Source organism: Calidris pugnax, unplaced genomic scaffold (assembly GCF_001431845.1).
Source record: "Calidris pugnax isolate Ruff unplaced genomic scaffold, ASM143184v1 scaffold189, whole genome shotgun sequence".
Classification (NCBI taxonomy): domain Eukaryota; kingdom Metazoa; phylum Chordata; class Aves; order Charadriiformes; family Scolopacidae; genus Calidris; species Calidris pugnax.
The window spans coordinates 939075-962222 of NW_015091069.1; the positions used below are offsets into that span (position 1 = coordinate 939075).

General features: G+C 46.7%; 1 protein-coding gene across 1 annotated transcript in view; it reads left to right on the top strand.

Moving 5' to 3' along the window:
* ITPR2 (inositol 1,4,5-trisphosphate receptor, type 2) overlaps positions 1-22768 on the top strand; it is a 254914-nt gene extending 232146 nt beyond the window's left edge. The window contains exons 55-56 of the mRNA XM_014957035.1: positions 18170-18331; positions 19576-22768. Coding sequence (XP_014812521.1) covers positions 18170-18331; positions 19576-19662 — 249 coding nt within the window. The 3' untranslated portion in view covers positions 19663-22768. The remainder of the gene's footprint in view (positions 1-18169; positions 18332-19575) is intronic.
* Positions 22769-23148: the final 380 nt, after the last annotated feature.

A 23148-nucleotide genomic window follows, 5' to 3' on the forward strand; every position in this document is an offset into this window, starting at 1 on the left:
GACAACACCACACAGCTTGGTATCGTCCGCAAACTTGCTGATGGTGCCTTTAATCTCCCTGTCTATATCATTGATAAAAATGTTAAACAGTATTGGTCCCAGCACGGACCCTTGAGGAACTACCAGTCCTACCCCCAGCCTCACGTTTTTGCCTTCTTTTTCTATTAGGTGCCCAGAAGTGGGTATGAAATTGAAAACCAGCACCGGGAATAAGGCCAGATGAGCCCCCCGCTCCCCAGGGTCTGTCTTAGCCCTGACACTGCCATGTCTCCTGCCCAAAGTCACTCAAGGAGGCTGACCTAATGTTTAATATTGTAGAGCTGTCCTCAAGTTTTTTGTCAATTTTCAAGGCTATAAAGAGAAGCGGAAGGACTCTTTTAATTCTGTATTTATCACTTTCTGTATATATAGTTTAATAACCTGCTTGGGTGTACTTGCCAAGCTAGAATTCTTTAATGCATTTGCATAAATTCTATACTACTTAGAGCTTGAAAACTACAGAAGCATTACTAGAAATTGCTTGGACGCTAAATTTTAAGCCTTTTTGACATTGTTAGCATGTTCATCCTCCCCTCTCATTATCCTGAAGTCCAAGAAAAAAAAAAAAAGGGTTATCAGGCATTGGAATGGGCTGCCCAGGGAGGTGGTTGAGGCACCATCCCTGGAGGTGTTCAAAAGACAGGTTGATGTAGTGCTGGGAGGTCTGGTTTAGTGATGATGCTCCTTGTTTGTTGTGTGGGTGTCTATTTTTGTCAGTTAGGTTGACGGTTGGACAAGATGATCTTTGAGGTCCCTTCCAACCTAGAAGATTCTGTGATTCTGTGATTCTATCTATTTTAATGCCAAATGTTTGCTGTTTGTCCATAGCAGCAGGGACAGGGGACAAGCTCCCTCCTGGAGCCAGAGTTGCTTGTGTACAGTCCCCTGTGTGGTCTGCAAAGGGATTTTTTTTTTTTCATTTTAGCCAACTTCATCAGAAGTAGCTGCCTGTCAAAACAGCAGAAGCGTGAGGCCAGTGGAGCCTGCAGAGCCCCACAGCTGTGGGTCCAGGGTCTGGCTGCCCTTCCTGTCACACCTTGGGGCAGGTTGTCCCAGGGTTAGTTAGTGTAGTTAGTGAAAGTAAAATCCTTTCACTGGTGCCAAATCCTGGTGCCCACCCCCAGGTGTTCAGTGGCTGTCCCCCAGGAAACCACACGGAGCTTCTGGAGGGGGCAGGCACAAAGGAAATCCAGAGAGGAGAGTTACAGGCAGTGAAGAAGCGCCACACAGAAGGGGGAAGAGCACGTTGACAGCAGGCAGGCAAGGAGGAGCGGGGTTTGTGGAACAAGCTGTTCTTTACTGCTGTCAATTTTTGTCAAAGAATGTAATAAAATAATAGGTACTAAGAGGCTGTTGACCCCAGCTCTGAAAAGACAACTTCTTTGGAGAAGAAAAATATTCTGACATCCAGGATTTTTCTGTTCTGTTATCTGTTGTCTTTCTGAATTTTAGAGGCTAATTTTTATCTCCAGTCTATAGATACTTTTATTATATGTGAGGATCACTACGGGTAGAGAGGATGACCAAGGCCAGAGAAGTGTCAATCCAAGATAACATGGGTGCTGCAGAAGGGACACTTGGGCTGTTGGGAAGACACACCGGGTGTTTTTCACATGCACTCTGGTGATTCATCCTAGACAATTTAAGAAGTTTCCTCCCCCCCATGGCCACCATTCCCTTCTGTTGCAATTAACCACAGCAATAGCAGAGGGGGGAGGACAGGCAATGTGTTTGTTCGCTCCTGAGCTTCTGCAGCTTGCAGCCCAGAGTACTAATGTGAAAATTAATGGCCACTGAAGTCATGCCAGTCTGAACTGGGCTGGTTGAGGAGAGGACAGGGCACTGATTCTGCTGCCCCTTTCTAGGTAGGAGGATATCAGCAGGGAGAAAGGGCACACAGCTGATGGGAGTGACCCCTCCGGCTGCTACAGCTACATCTGCCAGGGATGGTGAGCTGCGGTTCTTAAACGGGCTCACTGCAACTAAACTGTATTTTTAAGGCTTATTCATTATCAGAAATTCTAGTTCAACATGAAGTTTCTGATCTGGCAACTCACAGACTTGAAAATGCTTACAGGACTTGTGCACACAAATGCTCTGCTGGAGTGAGGCATGGGGTTTATAACTTTTGGGAAGCTAATAATGCTCCCATTGTTAGGACTGATTTATTTTACTTTTTAAAACTGGCCTTCCTCCAAAAACTAGCAGATATTATCAAAGCAAAACTTGCAAGGGTGAGATGTATGTACATATCATTAAGCTATGCAACTTTTTCTTAATTACTTTTAAAAGGCTGATATGATGCATGTCACATTATGAGTAATTACTTACCGTGGCAGTAATACCAAGAGCACAAAAGCTGGCTGCTAAATAAGACCTGAGATCTCTCTGACAGGCTAATTTCCTAGGAAATACAACGTCAGCTTTGTCTGCAGTTGGGTTTTCATAAAATAAGCAATTAAAGAAATATGCCTAAATAGATTATTTACTCCTTCCATTTTTTCTGTTGTGCTGAAAATAGAAGAGCAAGCGAGCACACGACTCGCTGCATCCTTCCACACAGACACACGCCCTGTGGGAAGTTCAGGGCTTCAATTTAGGTCTCAAAGAAAGTCCTTTTCCTGCATCAAGGCCTGTCTCAAATTCACTGCACATCTCAGAGCAGTTGAGTGGTGATACAGAGTCACTGGAATAGAGCTGGAATTGCGCTCCTCATGGGTTCAACCACTGCTTTTGCCCCTCTCCCCTCATACACCAGTGTTACCCAGTTTTACAGAATACGTTGAGGTGGTGGTGGTTTTCCTTCTGCTAGGTATTGAATTTTTTTTCTATTGTTGCTTTTCCTGTTGTTGAAAAATGATGTTTGTTTCTGTAGGTAGTCCATTGCTATTTTTACTTCTATGTACAATTTTCCTCCTTCTATCTCATAGAAGTGCTGAACACCTCCCTCTCCACTTCATAAAATAAGGAATTGCAGTAACATGCGTAATTAGCTGATTTCCTGCTCATTTATGTGTTGCTCAAAGCATGAAAAGTTAGCATCATATGAGGACTTTGCATCTTTGCACAAAGCTCCTATTCTACAAGAGAGCTGAACATCTTTTCTACTTCAAGGGCTCTGCGTCTTCCAGAAATGGGCTCTTTAGTCCACCATAAATAATTTAGTTTGCCTGCTTGGCTAGGTGTCGTGTTGAGGTATGGGTGAATAAAGGAAAAGGTGGGCTTCTTTTGGTACTTCATTATAAAAGCTTGAGGTTTTAGTGGCTTTAAGCTTATATGCATTCTTTCCAGACAGGCAAAATTAATGATCTTATTGCTGCTTGAATGGGAAACCGCGGATCTGATCCTGCCTCCTTAGAAATTATGCCATTGTGTGGAGCAGGAGAAAGATGGAGATCAAGGGCAGGTGCTGCAGCACAGGCAGGTTTGCTCTGTGTGGGGATGGGATGGTGATGGCCTCCATCCCCCTCGCTGGCTCGGTGTGGCACTGGCAATACCACTGTCCTGTGCCCTTGTCCCTGCTGCCTCCATGCTCAGCACCCCACCTTCTTATGGGCTGCTAATGGGACGGGTCCCAGCACCAACACAACCCTGGCTTTTTCCTCTAAATCCCTTCTGAATGCAAAGCTGTGATGTAATTGCAAGTTACAGAGTGGAGCCTGAACGTCCCCAATAGTATATTCATAGAGATTGGGTTTTTTTCCCCCCTGAAGTCTGGAATCAGTGGTTTGATACTACCCAGCACTAGTCTTTTTGGACCTTGTGGTGGTGTGGCTCAGCTGTAGGCTTAGCTTGATTTCCTCTGTGTTTGAAAGATTTGGCCACCTGTCTGTTGAGCAGTATAGGCTTCAAAGACTGATTTTTCTGTAAAGATGGATTCTGTCTTGATGATACAGTGTAGTCACAGCCTCCTTGTCCTCCTTCCAACTTCAAGTCATTCGATTTGCAAACTAAAATAGACGAGCCGAGTTGGGTTCCTGTTTGTTTGCTGCTGGCCTTAACAGCTCGAGGAGGGGTCCGGGCATGAGGCTGTGTTCCTTGAAACTTGCACATCCCTATGAAGGAGTGGAGGTGATCCAGCTGGAGCTCCCCGGAGCCAAAGCAGTGCTGCTGGCAGGACACAGCTGTGGTTCCCTGCTGGAATCCACTCCCGCCTTGACCTGCCAGACTGGAGCTGTTAACTTTCCAGGCAGCTTGCAAAAAGCCATCTTTTATCCCTTTGTTAGAGAAGCATGCAGCCTGAGACGGAGCTGTGTGTGGGCAGGCTTTTCTTCTGTGATTTCAAATGTTGGAAGAGCACTCCAAGGCACCTACTGTTGCGCTTGAAATGCTGGCAGTAAGAGAGCCTGGGTTCTCCTGGGGCTGGCTCTGCATGGCTTTGCCTGATGCAAACTGGAGCTTAATTAGGGTTCTTTGCAAACTGGAGCTTAACTACGGTCTTTGCAAACTGGAGCTTAACTAGGGGTCACAGACAGCGATAAGGAGTTCAGCCCCAGAGGAGCAACGTGATGAGCAGGTCCCAAAGCGTGTCGACTGAACTCATTTGATTTGGGGCTATTGGGAGAAGCAACAAACACAGAACACTTCAACGCTGATTGAGGATATTATTGCAACATTTGAAAACAATTATTGTTCTTTGTATTACAGTGGTACTAAGCTTCTGGCTTCTGGAATGGGAAAAAGACTCCAAAATTGTCCACAGCCAAGGCAGATAACTGCAGATGCTGAGGAAGGGAAGGACTGCCATTTAGCCCAGACACACAGGGCAATTAGTAAAAGAACAGGTATATGAGCCTGAGATTGTTGCCTTACCAGGAATGGCATTTAAAAGTAAAAAAGCGTAACTTTGGTTGGACACAAAATACGGTGGTGAGATTCTGCAAGAAGTAAAACAGGCAAAGGCTACAAAAGACATAGTTCTGGTTTTGAGTTCTTACAGCAAGATTTGGGGAATTTGGGTGTAACATCAGTGCGAGCTTGTTTTACAAGGTATTACAGATAGGATGAAGTTACTTGTTTTATATATATGTGTCATGGGAAGAAAAATCCACTGAACCCGTATTACTCTACGTGGACAAGTTTCTCAATTTGTATACATTTGGTCTCATTGTGCCATTTACCTTTCAAGATCAGCTTTATGAGATTTGTGTCAGGATTTTCTATTTGGTTGCAAGGCTGGCTCGCGGAATCTTCTCTCCTTTTAGTGTGGTGGATGTGTGTATGATAAAAAGCTAAGATTGCATCATCTTTAATAAAATAGAAGATATATAGCCTAAAGAAATCAGATTAGTTGTAGAGAAAGAAATCAATCAGGTTAGCAAATTGTATCTGTGGGACAAAGTGCAAAATGTTTGTTTCATACAGTATTTATTGAACAAATTTGTTGAGAAGATGGTTAAAAATGCTTTACAGGGGAAAAAAAAAAAAGGAACCATTTTGTTCAATTTAAATGACATTGATGTATTTTTTACATCATGAAATCTTGCAATATTACCAATAACAATCCCTGATAAAGTACTTTACACAATTGCCTCACAGGGCATTTTGAGATAGAAGTATATATCGGAGATTGTAAATTGGCCGCATCCAATTTATATATAATGGAACCCACTACAGCCATCCTACGAAATTCAATAGATCAGGAATCACATTACACTTCTGTAAGTTTGGGGTAGTAGGAGCTTTGAAGAGTCTCCAAAAACAAACAGGCAACTTTAAATCGTATTTAATGAACCCTGTGCATTTTATACACGTGTGAGTAAAATGTTTTGTCTCTGGTTTTCATTTTGCTGGGTGCTGCTGAAGGAAAATTGTAACTCCGGGTTTGTGAAACTGATATCTGCTTGTTCTCAAAAGAGAATGCATTTTAATTGAATAGAGCAAACCATATTTAAATGCTGGGCTGACACAAAAAAAAAAGAAAAAAAGCAGGTCTGTACAGAGGTTCCATGTCAATATTTTCCTAGCAATGTGAGCAAGAGTACCAGATTCAGATGTAGTATAGGCAGATAAAGGTTTACAAAGTACCATGGTGTTTTTTTTCTTTTATTGACCTATGCTTGCAGCCTCTGAAAACAGCGCAGAGTAGACACGAACCCGAGAGAATAGACATTTCACCTTGAGGGCACGGTTCTGCTCATTTCCACCTATTTCCCAACGGGAATAGAAGGGCTCTGTGCTTCCCAGTAGGCAGGTGGCACCTTGTGGGAGCTGCCTCTCACCCAGTCACAAACTCACCTGGCAAGGGGCCTCTCCTTGGCCAGCGTGTCCCCGCAGACAAGGAGCTGTGCTCACTGTGCAGAGAAATGTGCACAACCCAAGCATGCAGTGCTAAGGGACATGGTGTAGGGGATGACTTTGTAGAGTAGGGTAGATGGTTGGACTCGATGATCCCAAGGGTCTCTTCCAACCTGAATGATTCTATGATTCTATGTGAACAGAGCAAGTGGTCTGAGAGCAGGTTCAGACCCGTAAGAGTGAAGGTGGCCATTGCTTGGTGGTGTTTTCTCAAGAGATGCTTCAAAGAGAAACCTAGATTTTTTTTCCTCTTCTCTGACTGATGCTCGTGTGAGTGTGTGCATTTGTGTGGTATATGCATGATTGGGCATGTTTAGTTTGGAGAAGAGGAGGCTGAGGGGAGACCTCATTGCCCTCTACAACTCCCTGGAAGGAGGGTGTAGAGAGGCAGGTGTTGGCCTCTTCTCCCAAAGGACGAACGACAAGACCAGAGGAAATGGTCTGAAGCTGCGGCAAGGGAGATTTAGATTAGATATTAGAAAGAACTACTTTACTGAGAGAGTGGTCAGGCCCTGGAACAGCCTGCCCAGGGAGGTGGTGGAGTCACCATCCCTGGAGGGATTTAAGAAACGTATAGACATGGCTCTTCAGGGCATGCTCTAGTGCCCAAGGTTATTGGTTTATGGTGAGGTGTTGAGTGTGGGGTTTAGTTGGTGGGTGCGGGGTTTTTGGTGGGCGTTTGCTGTGGTGTGTTTTGTTGATGGGGTTTTTTTTGGTTTTCTTTTTGTTTTTTTTTTTTTTGTGGTTGGACTGGATGATCTCAGAAGTCCCTTCCAACCACTAAGATTCTGTGATTCTGTGATTGTTGCTTAAAAAACCAGTTCTGTATTCTGTATTACCTCTCACCCATTGGTAATAGGTAATAATGCTTATTAATTTTAAAAGAAAATGTTGTTCTTTAAATTGTCTTTTCATACATGTGCAAAATACATCAGAGTCAAAATGGGCCCCAAGCAGGAACATTTAGATCAGGATTCAAAATGCCTCGACTCCGGCAGTATCCTAAAGCAGAACAATTGCTCTGCCCGTGTAAAGCTGAGAACAAGGTCGAGTCCTGAGCCTCTGAAAAACGAGTCTCCAGCTGAGTCTTTGTATTTCTCAAAGATTCTGTTACACCAAAATGAAGCTAATGCTAGGAAATGGACAGTACTTGCAAAATACAAGGTGACAGGACCAGAGAATTAAAGGTAAATGTGAAAAATTTCAACAACTGCGCTCCCGAATCTTGTGCTACGAAAGGTACAAGGTAAAGGTCATGGTGTGGAGTTTAACCATGCACTTAGACGCTGATCCACTGGATCAAACCAGCGCTTACATTGACAAAAATGGGGGAAAATTTGTGGTGTACTTACCAGGTGAATGGTAAATACGTCTCTAAGGAGCAGAGAACATCTCTGTCTCCAGCAGTGGCATGATGCTGTAGGGTACGTTCACATCGCAGTAGGGTTAGTGCCACTGGCTTTTGTCTGGAGTGCAGTATCTGGAGTGTGCCCGCGAGGATGTTTTGGAAAAGAAAATCAATATTAAAAGAAGAAGGGGGGCTTCAGCGTGCTAGTACAAGCAGTTCGATAGAAAGGGTTGGAGGAGCATGGTAATTCTGTTCACTCTGAACGCAGCCAGCAGGAAGCAGAAATATCCTTCCCGTTCAGCTGGGCATGAGCCACCCAACAGGGGAATTTGGCTGAATTTGCTGAAATGATGTTGGGGGGGGGGAAGGAGAGGGAGAAAGAAGTTAGAGCTGTGTGGTGGCGGCGGTGGAGCTGCATGAGCAGCTCAGCACCTCTCCTCCACAGGGTGCCCTGCATGGTGTGGCACTAAAAAGGGCCACCCTCGTCACCCGGGGAGCCAAGGTGGTGGGATTCCATCACAGCAACACAACGAGCTGTGGAGGAGGAGGCAGAGACCCGCCAGGTGCCTCCGCGCAGGGACGGCCATCGCTGCGCCTCCCCCACCGAGGCCGCGGGGCCTAAACCAGAGCCCCCCCGGTGCTGCCATTAAAAGGTTCTTTTTTCTAAGGACATGTGCACTTAATGTCAGAATATTGAAACCATACCCACGTGGATAAAGTTAGTGAAGCCAGTGATTCATTGCTGTTTCAAATCTCTATCTAGCCACAGTAAATTTCTGCTCGGTAGTGACAGTCCGTGTCCACATGCGGGCTATGATTTACAGTTCTGTGTTTTGTATCAACAACATCTGTTTAACAAAAGAAAAAAAAAATAAGCCAAGAACATTTATTTTCTAATGTCCGTACCAGATGTTGTTTCGTTGTGTACGAGATCCAGGGATTATATCAGAAATAATTTCATTATTTTAAATGAATAATCTGAAGTGTTTTTCCTAAAGCACGTCCTGTAACCACTAACAACGTGAAAACATAGGAATGTGGAAAACTTGTGTTTTGCACAAATCTATAATTATATCTATTTTGAGGGCACAGATATTAAGCACTAAATCCTAGCTTCAGATAGTGGCATCGGGATTCTTGAAGATTTGCAGAGGAGAATATCAATAGTCAGGGTTTTGATAGAGATAAGGTGGCAGGGAGCGATTGAAACAGCAGAAGAAATCAACAGTTGAGGAATGACCCTGCGCCGGGGGGGAGGGAAGGCACGAGGAGCAAAGGTGGCTTCGAGGAGCGTGGTGCTGGGTGGGCTGCACGCCTGGACCCCCCAGCGGGCACGGGGCTGTGCCCTTGCACACTTGTGACCCCCCACTTGTGGCTCCCACCAGAGGGTGGCTGGAAGGTGGGGTCTCGGGGCACTGGTGACAAAGCTGCATGGTTTGGTTTCCACCTTCTGGGGTGACGTTGCTCTGGGCTGGAGCAGGATCTCTTCCCTCAATGCGCTGGCTGAGCCCTTGCTGATGCCGCCCAGGTTGTGGTTTGACTTCTTCGCCCTCAGGGCACGCGGCTGACTCATGTGAGTAGCATTTGCATATGGTTTTGCCCACAACAATAGAGCCAGATCACATTCTGACTTACCGTCTCAGCTGTAGAAGATTATTTTCAGTATGGTTTCCATCTCTTGGACATAGATGGCAAGTCCTTTAGGTGTGTTTGATAAGCAGAAATTTTGGGGTGTTTGTTCTTGGAAAAGCAAAGTCCTTTACAGAGTTCCAGGCCGAGTATCGAAACTGCCACGTACAGCATCAAATTCGCAGTTTGAGGTTTATTATCATTCCTCACCATAATTTTTGCAGGGACATCACAAGCGGGAGCCCTGATACTGGAACACTGAGATGTTTATAACTGACTGGCCTGGACATCAGTCTTGAAGAACTCACAATTATTCGGCATTACGGGGATAGATTCTGTTACAGACCTCAAAATCATTCAGCCAATTTAAAATGAAAGTAAATGCATCAACGATGCTGCTAAAGCAGACAGTGGGTCTGCGTTGTGGTTCCAACCTTCTTTCGGGGGAAAGAGATTTCTATATTTTTCCGTGAGCTGTGGAAGCTGTAGCATGTATCAATCCAGTATAGACCACATAGACCTATGAGTTTTCTTGTTGCATAAAGATTTATCTGTGATTGGCAAGGTTTATTTTTATTTTTCTTGAATTACTGTTGTGGATGCATAACAATTCCTAATTTCCCTCCCTATATTCTTGTACAGCACAGATTGCTTATCAAATACAGTCTTAACATTAAAGTGTCAAACAGGATTTGCAGAAAGCTATTTGGGTTTGTAGTTTAGGATGAACGTTTATCAAATTGTGGATTAGCTGAATCATGCACTGAACCAAATTATTATTGTCTGTGATTAAATCACAAAGTGGTTATTGCCTGTGTCATCTAAAGCACGAGATAGTTTAAATCTGAAAAATCCCTTTTTAAGGTGGCTGTAAGAGCTACATAACTAAGACTTTTAGGACCAGACTCTGTACCTAGGCAGAAAAATAATAGCTTTCAAAAGATCGTTTGGACTGATCACTCTGCTTACACAGGGAACAGATCTGGGAAGGCAATGGATGGACTTACTTACCTTTCAGACATACCGAATAATTTCTCAGTAAATAGATCTTTTCGCAACTGGTGCTAAAGTATTTATTCAAGGTGCTGACTCAAAAAAAGGGGAGTGAGCAGCCTGTTTGTTCTTCTGCCTGGAAGGACACGAGCTGCCTGCTGAAGAGCAGCAATGCCAACGGTTTGTTTGCCTTCATGCTGAGGCACAGGTCCTAGGGTGCAACGGAGTCGCAGAAGAAGTTGTGGCTGCCCCATCCCTGGAGGTGCTCAAGGCCAGGCTAGATAGGACTTTGAGCAACCTGGTCTGGTGGAAGGTGTCCCTGCGGGGTTGGAGGTAGGTGATCTTTAAGGTCCCTCCCAACTCTGACCATTCTGTGATTCTATGAATGTGTGTTGCAGGGTGTGCAACACCCTGCCCAGGGAGGCAGGGGTAGTAGAGGCAACGCAACCTGCCCAGGGAGGTTGTGGAGTCCCCTTCTTTGGAGATTTTCAAGGCCCACCTGGATGCAGTCCTGAGTAACATGCTCTGACAAGCTCTGGGTGGTCCTGCTTTAGCAGGGGAGTTGGACTAGATGATCTCTATGGTCCCTTCCAACTCTAAAAATTCAGTGAAATTCAGTGTGATACCACAAACCCCCCCAGGGCAGCACACTGAGGCAGCAAACCTTCATGGCGTGATACCACAAACCCCCCAGGCCAGCACACTGAGGCAGCAAACCTTCATGGCGATGGCCATGCTCCTCTTCTGCACTCTTCAGCAGATCTCTAGCTGAGGAGCTCGGAGAGCTTTAAGCATACTGGTTTTCTCAGCCTCGTTATTAGGTAACAAATAACCCTCCTGACGACCGTCTCGCTTGTCTCAGTGAGTCACCAAGGAGCAAACAGTCTGTGGCAGACTGGGGCACGGACACAGAGGCCAGTCTCCTGCTCTGGTGCATGCAGCTGGAGAGGTCACAACCCAGGAGGAGTCATGAGCAGTCATCACCACTTTTCTTTTTGAACAGATAGGAGGGAAGTCCTGAGACGGTTTGTTTTCATGTTGCAACAGAGAGAGTCACAGGGTAGAAAGGGCTACGAGCCCCTGCCTTAGAGCCTGCTGGAGAAATGAAAGTCTGGTCCAGCTGCTGGTGGCGTGGCACTGAGCCCGTGGCAGTGGCACCAGCAGAAAGCAGACATAAGGCAGCCTTTGCTCCTATACTTCATCCCCCTTGTCCTAGTCTTTGACCTATTTTCTCTCATTGTTATCTAGTAATCTATTTTTCAAAGGCTCAGCCCCCTCTTTCTTGCTGGCTGCGGCTGATCCATCTCGCTGCTCGCCTGTGAAACCAGCACCTCCTGAAGAAACCTCCCTTTGCCAATTACTCCGGAGGCATGGATTCAGCTCAGCGTGAGGGCTCGATTGAAGCCAGTTGGCTGTGCCAACAGGACAGGGATGGCTCGAGAGAGAATTTGTACAAAATATAGAAACTCTAAACAGATTTCTTCAGTCTTTTCTCCATCCATGCTCAATTGGATCTAGCAAAGTCAGAAAAATGCCGATGTTTTACTGGAGGGAGGACTTAGCCCGTGGCTCTGCACTCCCCCTGGAAAGCCCACAGAAGGGAAGGAGAAAGTTGCATAGAAAACTCCAGGAGGCAAATGCGACTTTCGCTTTGAACGTGCCTCTCTGAGAAGAGGGGGTTGAGGTTTCTCAGAGTAGCAAACACGAGTAGCAAATCCTCTAAGCCCTGTGTTTTCTCAGGCATGTGTCCTCGCCGGCACCTCACAGCTACGTGTCCCCAGAGCACCTTGCAGAGAGAGGTGTTCGCCCTGGGTGAGCCGTGATTCCCGCTGGAGTCCTCCCAGCTGGGGGAGGAGGATGGAGGCAGTGAGCACGCTGGAGCACCACACAGAATGTCTGCTCTGCTCATGTGCAGTCTCTTGGGCCGGCAGCCTTTTGGCTAGCCCCCACCTGCCTTTTTTCCTTTTTTTTTTTTTTTTTTTTTTTTTCCTCCCCAGCTGAGCTGATGGAGAGGAGGCTGCAGCTCCTCTCTGTCCCTGCAGCCTTCCTGTCTGGCTGACTCCCTGCCCTGGACACAGATGTATGTGTATCCGGACTGAAATATGAATTCTGCGAGGCACACGTGATGCTTGTGGAACAGGAAGGTGCTGTGATCTGTAGGTGGGCTGCTGCGGTGGGGCTGCAAATTAATCTGCTGTCCTGTGCGAGGACGAACTAACAGCAACAATATAGTGTGTTCAGCCCCGGTTGTTTAGAAAGCAGATTTCAGTACATTTCAACAACTAATTCTGTGTCCAGGAAAGCTACTTCGCTTTAAAGCATCCCATCCACATACCTCAGCCTCTTGTGAGCTCATTTATGCTGGAGTTATGTCACCTCACACTATGGACTGGGTCCTGTGGCGGTGGTTCGCAGAGGTGCGCCCTGCTCCCTGCCAGCAGCCTGCCTCCCTCCTCCACATCGCTGCTCGGTTCAAGGCGGGGATCAAAATGTCTGAGTGAATGCTATTCTGGGCAAAATGGTTGGATTTCTAAGAGTAATAGCTCAGGTGTGACCTGTGACACCCCGCAAAACCCCATCCCTGCACCGGTCAAATAAGGCAAAGCAGGAGCGCTCCGGCGGGGTGGAGGAGGCATGTTACAGCTTTAACGTATGTTTGTTGGTCAAGGTCAACCCTGGATCGTGCCCATAAACATTTAAGTCCCAGAACAAATGTTTGGGGTTGTACAAACATGTTAACTACCTGCAGTTAATTGGCATGCAATTACCTTGAAGTAAAAATAGCTTGCCCATAGCTGAGCAATCACCGAGTGCCTGTGCCCCCACGAACACTTACAGATCACTAAAATTTTTGGCAGAAGACTCTTGTCCTATTTGCCTTCTGGATCCTGGCAGGTTTGTGATCAAAAGTTTTTTGTCCCCAGCAGCAATTGCTGTTTGTTTGTGGTATAAACTTAGCAAATAAGGCTATGTGCCAGAGCTAATTTTCATACTGCTCTTTAAAAAGTTCTGCAGTTCATAATGCAATGAAAAAATAAGGTAATACTGGCCAGCAAAAGCATGCATTTGAGCAAGGGAATATACCTGCTGCATACACTGTAGTGGAACTATAAGTGAAAGCTAGGTAAGTATTTTTAACTTAAAGACAGGTTGGCAGGCTTGAATGTGTTTCCTACTGATTTACTGAATTTTGAATCTTTTTGATACTTTGCATGACTAAAATACACAGCTGGACTGGATTTCCTTAGATGTATATGCAGTTGAGAACCAAGAAGCAAAGTCCTGCCTGCACCCACCACAGCACTTGGGACTACCAAGTGAGAGGCCTGTTTGACCTGTTGTCTCTCTGCTGCCAGGAAAAGCTGTAGAAGTCAGTAGCATCATTTCAAGAGGTCTCCAGTCCATGCAAACACATCAACTTCTCTTAGAACTTGGATCAAGTCCTTGCTTCACCCTCCATAACATTTTGGCAACAAAATACCCAGATCTTGTTGGTCTGTAACTAAACCACAACTGGGTTTCTTTCTTGGGAGAGGTTATCACAGTATTGCTGGGATGGCAAAAATGGGCTGAGTGGAGTCTGTCATTGAGCTCCTGTGACTCTGGGACTTGTGGTGGCTGAGATGAGCTGACACGTAGTTCGGAGTGGTTCTGGCTGAAGAGCTTCCATCAGCACGACAGGGTTCTGTGGCAGCGGGCGAGGTGCTGTGCGCTCTGTCCATCTTCACCTGCTCCTGGACATCCCCTTTCCCAGGAAGCGGAGTGTTGTGCCAAGGAGGAGGAAAGCAGGTGGCACTGGGAGCCTCAAGAGAGGCAAACCAAGAGAGGGATGGAGCACCTCTCCTATGAAGACAGGCTGAGGGAGCTGGGCTTGTTCAGCCTGGAGAAGAGAAGGCTCTGGGGAGACCTTATAGCAGCCTTTCAATACCTAAAGTGGGCCTACAGAAGAGCTGGGCAGGGGCTCTTTGTCAGGAAGTGCAGGGACGGGACAAGGGGTAACGGTTTTAAATTGGAAGAGGGGAGATTTAAATTAGATACCAGAAAGAAATTCTTTGCTGTGAGGGTGGTGAGACACTGGAACAGGTTGCCCAGGGAAGTTGTGGATGCCCCATCCCTGGAGGTGTTCAAGGCCAGGCTGGATGGGGCCTTGAGCAACCTGCTCTAGTGGGAGGTGTCCCTGCCCAGGGCAGGGGGGTTGGAACTAGATGATCTTTGAGGTCCCTTCCAACCCAAACCATTCTATGATTCTATGAAACCCACTGAACCGGGATGTCTGGCATCTGCACAAATTTGTGTGGTGTTCCTCTGGACGCTGCAGTGTGGTAGAGGGTCAGTCCACAAAAATCTTTCCGAGGCGGTCGGCAGTCTCTGCCCTGAGTCCTGGAGGAGCGAGGGAGTGGCAGATGGAAAATAAAGCCAGCAAAGTGCATTTCACAATCCTGGCAGCAGTACTCGGCAAACACAAAAACCACAATGATGGAGTCTCAGATTGCTCTCCCTCTGCAGCTCAGCTTTAGAAACTTTGCTGCTGTGGTGAGCCTTGCCAGAAAGGGCTCCCGGCCCCTCAGCTGGCTCCTATGGCCTTGCGGTTGGTATCTTCAGGTGCTACAAGCAAGAGAAGCTGTAATGGGTGCAGACACCAGAGCTTTCCAGGAAACACTGATACAAGTGATGATACACTGATGATACACTGGTACTGAGGGATATGGTGTAGGGGAGGACGATGTAGAGTAGGGTAGATGGTTGGACTCGATGATCCCAAGGGTCTCTTCCAACCTGAATGATTCTATGATTGATTCTAAGTGCAGCCCTGTTCACTGTAGCTCCTTTGAATTAAATTTCTGTGCCTATAGTGGCAGACAAATTTGCTGGCAAACGTTTTTGCAGAAAAAAAAAAAAAAAAAAAGAAAAGGCATTGATCCAGAAAGGCACTGTGCACAAACTGAGCTCAGTGTAAATGAGTACACCTGTGCTTAGTGCTGGGCACGTGATGAATGCTCTGCTAGATCCTAGCCAAAATAAATGTAAAATAAATATGGGAGCATACTTGTGGAAGATGAATGCTGGTGTTGTGAGCAGAAGGGCGTGCTGCGGGAGCGGGGGCCTGCCGCCCCGGGTGTCCCCAGGGACATCCAGCAGGGAGGGTCACGTGCGCTCCCTTTCAGCTCACCAGCCCAGCTGGTGAAAACAGGTTTTGATTTGAATGAGTTATGACCCATTGAAAATGGCATCATGCGTAACCACAGTAAATTGTCATAATGAGATCACGAGGCTCAAAAAGTGGGCAGCGAGGAAAAAAAAGGCCTCATTCCACACGGCGGAGCAGGCCCCGGCTGCCAAGCGCAACGCAGGGGCACGGCCTCGCGCCCCGAGTACCTTGTTGGTTTAGTGACAGGACCAGAGGGTGCACAGCCGGACAAAAACTCATTAGAAGGTTTGAATTAAAAGAAGAAAACAAGCCCAAAATTCTTGTGGCTTTGGATTTAGTCTTACCCAGGGTAACTGAGGGGACTGAGGTAACACAACCGGTGGGAAGACATGAGTCCCCTAAGTGCTGTCCTGCGTACCGATGGCGTACCTCACCATCAGTACAGGCTAGGGGGTGAGGTATTAGAAAGCAGCCCTGAGGAAAGGGACTTGGGGGTGCTGGTGGATGAGAAGCTGGACATGAGCAGGCAGTGTGCAGCTGCAGCCCAGAAGGCCAATCCCATCCTGGGCTGCATCAAAAGAAGCGTTGCCAGCAGGTCCAGAGAGGGGATTCTGCCACTTTGCTCTGCTCTGGTGAGACCTCACCTGGAGTATTGTGTGCAGGTCTGGAGCCCTCAATATAAGAAGGACATGGACCTGATGGAGCGGGTCCAGAGGAGGGCCACGAGGATGATCAGGGGGATGGAGCACCTCTGCTACGAGGACAGGCTGAGGGAGCTGGGGTTGTTCAGCCTGGAGAAGAGGAGGCTTCAGGGAGACCTAATAGCAGCCTTCCAGTACCTGAGGGGGGGTACAGGAAGGCTGGGGAGAGCCTGTTTAGAAAGGCCTGCAGTGACAGTGACGACAGCTTCAAGCTGGAGGGGAACAGATTTAGACTGGAGATGAGGAGAGGGTTCTTCACTGTGAGGGTGGTGGAGCACTGGAACAGGTTGCCCAGGGAGGTGGTTGAGGCCCCTTCCCTGGAGATATTCAAGGTGAGGCTTGACGAGGCCCTGGGCAACCTGGTCTAGTTGGGGGTGTCCCTGCTGACTGCGGGGAGGTCGGACTAGATGACCTTTGGAGGTCCCTTCCGGCCTGGGCAATTCTATGACTCTATGGCTAGCTTGGTGGTTTCTAAATTGTATTGTTGCAGGAGGGGAGGGTGTGGTGTCAGGGCAGAGCACTGCGCAGCTGAAAGCAACTCTCTCTGGAAGCACAATAAGGCTGTATTCACTCAGCACATCCCTGGGCTCACAGCTCCGCCAGCCCAGCCCTTCGGACCCTGCTCATGTCCAGCTGCCCTGGGCTGCCCGGCTGTAAGCTCGGCAGAATCATCACTGACTCTTCTGTTTTCATGGTCATTGAACTTACTACAGTAAGTTCAATGCAGTAAAAACTTTACCAAATACCAAGCCCGGACAACGTAAGCAGTGCAGCTCTTGCCTGCCAGGAGTCTTGTAGGTGGACTTCTGGAAAAAAACTTTTCTTTCGTCCTTCTCTTTTCAATAAAGCGCTGTTTCTGCGGTGCTGTTCACAGCACAGGAGATTGGAAGAAACACACTGCGACTCATTTTCTTCTAAAGTTATCAAGTGCACGTGTCCACAGAGACCTGTTGCAAAATACCACGCACATGGTCTAACCACATCCTCCCCAAGGTGGAGGGCAGAGGTGCGTTGATGTAACGCATCGCCAGCTACAGAACCTGTTTCCTTCGTCTTGTGCCTTAAGGCAAACTGGGTTGCTTGCCACATGGTTGCTGTTCCTCCTGGGCTTGCACCCTTCAGCCTCCTCCGTCTGTTAGGCTTTGCACACAAATATCTGTGCCCCTGAGCCATGGAGACAATCCAGGCTCATGCTGGTAGGCTGCACCTTCCTGACTCATATCATCTATTTATGGTATTTTTATGATGATTAAAATCATAGCCTGAGTCCCTGAGTAGCAAACCAGCTATTTCAGTGCTAGTCCATGTAGTCCTTGCAGGGTGACCCTTGACTGTGGGGCTGGGCTTGCATGGACCTAAGGTGTACAGGCTGAAGAGCACAATGAAGCCTAAGCCCATTCTCAGGACCCCAAATCTTCTCTTGCGGGCAGCTGAATCCAAGGTCCCTCTGCTCTTGCTGCAGGCACGCTCCGGGCCGGTCTGGAGAGGACTCTGGCTTGTCTTGTTTTCCTGATGTTGGCTTGCTGACATTGCTGCAAGGACAGCCCAAATAGATGGAGGCCAGCCAAGCTGAGGAGACAATGGGGAAGTGTGTCCCTGCATATACTTAAGAGCAAAGCACAGGGAGCGCTCGGACTTCCCTGGTGCTGGTGTACCAGAGAAGGCTCCCCAGAGCTCACAGAGCGGGTGTTTTGATGTACCAGAGCCCCCAGTGAATGTGCCACCACTGTCCTCTCTGCAGTACAGGTGCAGCTGGAGGGAAACCAAGATTTTCCAGTTGGAAAAGTAGCTAAAGAGAACCAAGAATAAAAACACTTGCCTTCCTTGTAGCTAAAGAGAACCAAGAATAAAAACACTTGGTGTAAAATACTTTCTGAATTTACTAGTTCTGAGGCTCACTTTCTGTGTGTCATCCACTGAGAAGTCCTTCTGAGTTCTCATTCTCTAGTCTCAGCTTAGTAGCACCACCTAAACCCCTACTAACGTTACTGATTTTTCTAATACTCAATGTAGGACAAGAATTTGGACTGGTTCCCTCGGATGAGAGCCATGTCCCTGGTTAGCAATGAAGGCGACAGCGAGCAAAACGAAATCAGGAACCTGCAAGAGAGGCTGGAGTCAACCATGAGCCTTGTGAAACAGCTGTCTGGCCAGCTTGCTGAGCTCAAGGAACAGGTAAGCGCCCTGCGGTGGCACCCGGTGTGAGCCTGTGTAGGTGAGCGCACTTTCATCTTTCCTCAGGTCACAGTCAGGACAGCGTTACAAAAGAGACTTTTGTCTTAGAAAGGTTTTCTCTTTCCCTCCAGTGTGCTTTCTGAGTAGATAACACTGATAGGGGTTTGGGATGAAATTGTACTCTGTTAGCAACAGCAGAGAACAGGTGAGGAGAAAAGCCGAGGGGGAATTAGTTATGAAATCCTCCCGGTGAGTGTGAGGACAGAGGGAAGGCAGCAGAAGCAATGACGGGCTTTGCCTGTGCGGGTGCTGCGTAACCCAGCAATAAAAAAGGCAAAGCATCAGAAATAGCTGCGTGCTGATGGGAGTCAGTAGGAAAGCTTTCTGAATCTGACACTTGGATTTTTTCCCCCCGCTACCCCACAGTACTGTTGTGAAAAGAATTTGCCGAGCCTGTGGCTTTGCTTGTGTCACCCTTGTCTTCGTGCTCTCCCCACGGCTCCCCCTTCTCTCCTGCTCGGAGCACAAGCTGCCAGCCTCTCTTTAAGCCCTGCTCCCGTCAAAACCACCTTACATGTTTTCTCTCACTTCAGGATCAAAAGGCCAGCTCCTTTTTTACTAAAGGTGCCGGTCACCTCTGGTTTGCTCATTACAGTTTCAGAAAAGCATCTTTGTGTTTTCTTTATGGGAAGCATTTCAGTGGCATCAACAGAGTTATCTAATTACCTCCCTTCAAAGCCCTCCTTAAAACTCTTTTTCCCTGTGAAAAACTCAACAAAGTTTTAGGCTGGATGTGCCGAGACCGTTGCTTATTGTGCTTACCCGTACTGTCCTGGTGGGGTTTTTTCATCCCCCTCTGGCTGAAATCTGCTCTCTTCTGGCTTAAATCTAAACTCTCTGGGGATGGGACCATCTTTTAATTCTGTGATTGTACAGCACCAAGTGCAAATGCTGATCCTTTGCAGGGCTACACAACATGATAGCAGCGCAAATTATACACTGTAAGGCCTGCCGCTGGATAAGAATAATGAGAATAAAATGAGACTAAAATGTCCATACTTTGCAGGAAACATCTCCCACTTCAAAGGCATCTCTTACTTGTATTTTTCAGTGCTGAAGAAAAGAATTCTGCTCCCTGTTGTTTTGCTTATATGTATCTTGCTCTATGACTGCTAAATAATAGTAAAAAAAAAAAAAAAAAAGGAGAAAAATTCTCAACTTGTCTTTCTGCCTTTCCACCTTAGATGACAGAACAAAGGAAGAATAAGCAGAGGCTGGGCTTTCTTGGATCAAACACACCCCATGTGAATCATCACATGCCACCACCCTGATACCACGGGGAGAAGCCGTGACTAGCCTTTCATCAGTATTCCTGCTTTATTATAGAATAAAAAGCTGAGATTGAGAGGAGTGAACAGTGCCTATTGTTGCAAAGTTAAAAACAACCAAGTGCCAAGATGTTAAGTGGTTTAGCTCTGGGAACAATTTGTAGCTGTTTTTCATGGTTGAAAAGGACCACAACCTAGAATGCCAGAGATACAAGGGAGCTCGTTTGTATTCGTTTACGGCGCCCAGCTCAGCTGCGTCCGCGCTCGGCGGCTCGGTGGCCTCGGCGGCTCGGTGGCCTCGGTGACAGAGACCGGGGCAGCATTTGGCCACATCCTTAGAGCTGCCTCGAGACTTCTCCCCCGGAGCGCTGGGATAACCCAAGATGAGCAGAAGAAGGAGAAACGTTCATCAATGCAAATATGACAGCCCGGTTCGGAATCAACAGAAGTCACTTCTGGCTTATCTGCCAAATAGCAAACGTTAGTCATATTTGCTTGGCATTTACAATATTTTAATTACCGTAAATATGAGAGTTGGGTAAGCGGTGATGTTGCTTCGAGTAACTTCTTCTAGGAGGGAAAGGGGAGAAACCTCAACAGACTTGGGGGGAGGGAAAAGGGGGGAAGGAAAAAATAGAAAAAGAGTTGCAAAGAGAAACATTAACGCTTTTGAATTTTAGCTGTCACCATGCAATTTCTTATTTATAACATGGAGCACAATGGATCTACAGCTGTGGGAACGTTATGCACATAACACTGACAACATAACTGGAAGTGATTTCTTTCTCCTGGCTTCAGATATTCTCGATTAATGTGGCCGTGAGATTTCACATACTGAGGAGTTAAACTGTGTTTTAAATTCAAGTTCCAATGGAGGATTCAGGGAAAAAAAAAAATTATACCTGTAGTTTGAAGCGTGTATGGGATTTTACATTTTTAAAAGAACTTAGAAATTTCTTTCTCTATGGAGCTGTAATGGTGTCATTACCTTCTGTAAACTCGTCTTCACTGAGAGGTGCCTTGAGTAAATAAGCACTGTATTTTGCCATCTTTCTTCTGAGCTAAAGCTCATGGGCTCAGCCTGCCTTTTCCCACCCTTCCTCTTTCAGGGCCTTGCAGGAGTGGCCTCTCCCCACTGCTGGGGGACAGGGGACAATGCTGGGGGAGCTCCTTCCAGCTCTAGGCTCTATGAAAGGTGGCAGCCAAGTCAGCTGTGCAGGTTTCTGCTGTATTCTCTATTTCTTAGGATGGCTTTAAAAGAAAAGTTGCAGGGTTTCCACATAGCCCACGAGGGCTCTTCTCTCTTTTAGGAAAAGATTTAGGGGCACACATGGGAGTTTTGGCCCCAGTTCATGTTCATGTTTGGTGGGTTTGGAGTACTTAATTGTTCTTGGTGCATTTGAAAATGCATCTCCATTATGTAGAGTCACTTCTTAAAACAAAACATTTTTGCAATGATTTTCCCCCTGTAAGATTTCCATTTTCATCAAAGCTGAAGATACTATTGGCTGCGCTATTTCTAGTTTCTCTGCGAAGAAATTCTGTTGTCTTATTTAAGGCATAATTCAAACCAACAGATCTAGAGTAAAGGGAAGGAAGAGGCATTTCCCTCTCCTCATCCCAAACTCAAACCTGTTCTTGGAAGCCATCTCTTTTCCACTCCAAAGACCAGAGAACAGTCTGGTGTTTGGAGAGCAGAGCAGATGCAGCCATAGCATGGAGGACTGACGGTAGGAAAGCCGCTAGGTCACAGCAGAATACAGAATAGCAGTTGTCTTCAGTGAACGACTGAGATATTTTAGGAGTGTAGAGGCTAGTAGAGGATATAAAGCTTGGAGAATGCCTTTCCTACACTCTTACTATGTATGAGGTCTTGATGCTAGTGCTCCAGCATCGCTGTGGTGATGAAAACGCCTTCCTGAGGTGAGGATGGGGCTTCACGTACCGGTTGGTGTTCAGCGCTGAAAAACTTGCCGTGAATTGATTCTGGGAGTTTGCATCAGCCACACGTCGTGCAGTAACCAGCCACCAGAGTAACACAAAGCCAGATTTTGCCTTTCTGACTAGACCTTTCGTACATCAGGAAGCCAAAGGAGTTGCACACAAATGTGAAGTCAGCAGTAAGTTGGTAGAGAATCAGACCCTGCAGCTGTTTTAATTCAAATTAGTTTATGCAGTACCTCACATCTAGTCACAGCTTCTGTTTCAACAGCAATTTCCCCACACGTATGCTTATTAGAGGTATAAAGCATGGTTTAATGGAACAAAGATAAATTAAATGTTCACTATTTGGGGGTGGGTTGTTGGCTAATACTGGAAGTAGTTGACATTTTTCTTGTTTACATTTGGAAAAAGCAAATGACCCACTGCACATCAAGGGAGATTTCTGCTGTTGGAGCTGGAAAAACTTGAGACTTGATGCATTTGTGCCCTGAGCTCAGGCCTGCAGTTGCGTGCTGCTGGTGCTCTCCCTGTCTCACACCCCAAATGATGTCCCCAGGGCTCAAGAGCCCAGATACTGCTCTTCAGAAGGGAGAGCTGCAGCGTCAAAAACTAGGAGGTAACAGATGCCAATTAGCTTTTGCACGGTGCCTTTCTGCTGTTGTTAGCTTCTGAGAGGGACCTCCATAATCAATAACAGTAGGTGATGCTACTTGCACAGATTGTAAATATATTTCACTGAGTGTTTTGGCATTTTTGCTGATTCTGCCAAAGCTTAGGCCCTGCCCTGCACCTCTCATCTGTGTGAGCAATATGTACACTTGCGTGTAGTAACTTAAACAGGAGACTTCTTACGTGAATAATAGTTGCAGGGTCAGAGCCCAAGCCTTAAAGATTGTGAAATATCCCCATCAATGAGTTTATAACAAAAAAAAATCATTGTTTTATACATATATTTATATGTATATCTTTGTTTAATGCAGCTGGGGTATCCTTTTCTTAAGCAAGCATCATTTACCTTACCTATTTATATGAAATGCTTGCAAAGAAGTTAAAACACCTAAGAGCTTTTAATGCCTTAGAGGGATTTATAATTGTAAGCTCCTTGACAGTTAAAATCTACTTAAGTAAATATGTCCATTGCTGCTGAATGTAACTTTTAATAAAGCGTGTCATTTTATAGACGTCTGTCTCTCTCACTGTTGGTGCTGGAGGTGTGGGGAGGTGTGTGTTGCTGGTCTGAAGGCTACTGGGATCCCCAGGCTGGTTGTCTGGGGTGGGACACCAGGCTGTGGTTAGGCATGTCCTTCTCCTAAGCGACAAAGCAGGTGGCATCGGTGCTGTCCTGAAGGGACAGGGGCTGAAGCCAGCAAGGAAAGTGAGGATTTCATGTATTTCAGGCACAAATTGTTCTGTTCAGGAGACTGGGTCGGATTGCCACCTTTCCTGAAGGTTGGGTGGCAGTGAGGTGTGTAGTTTGCTCAAGTGCTTTTTGTGTAGTCCATAGCTGGCAGGCCAGGGGCAGCCCGTGCTGGAGGTGGGCCGACC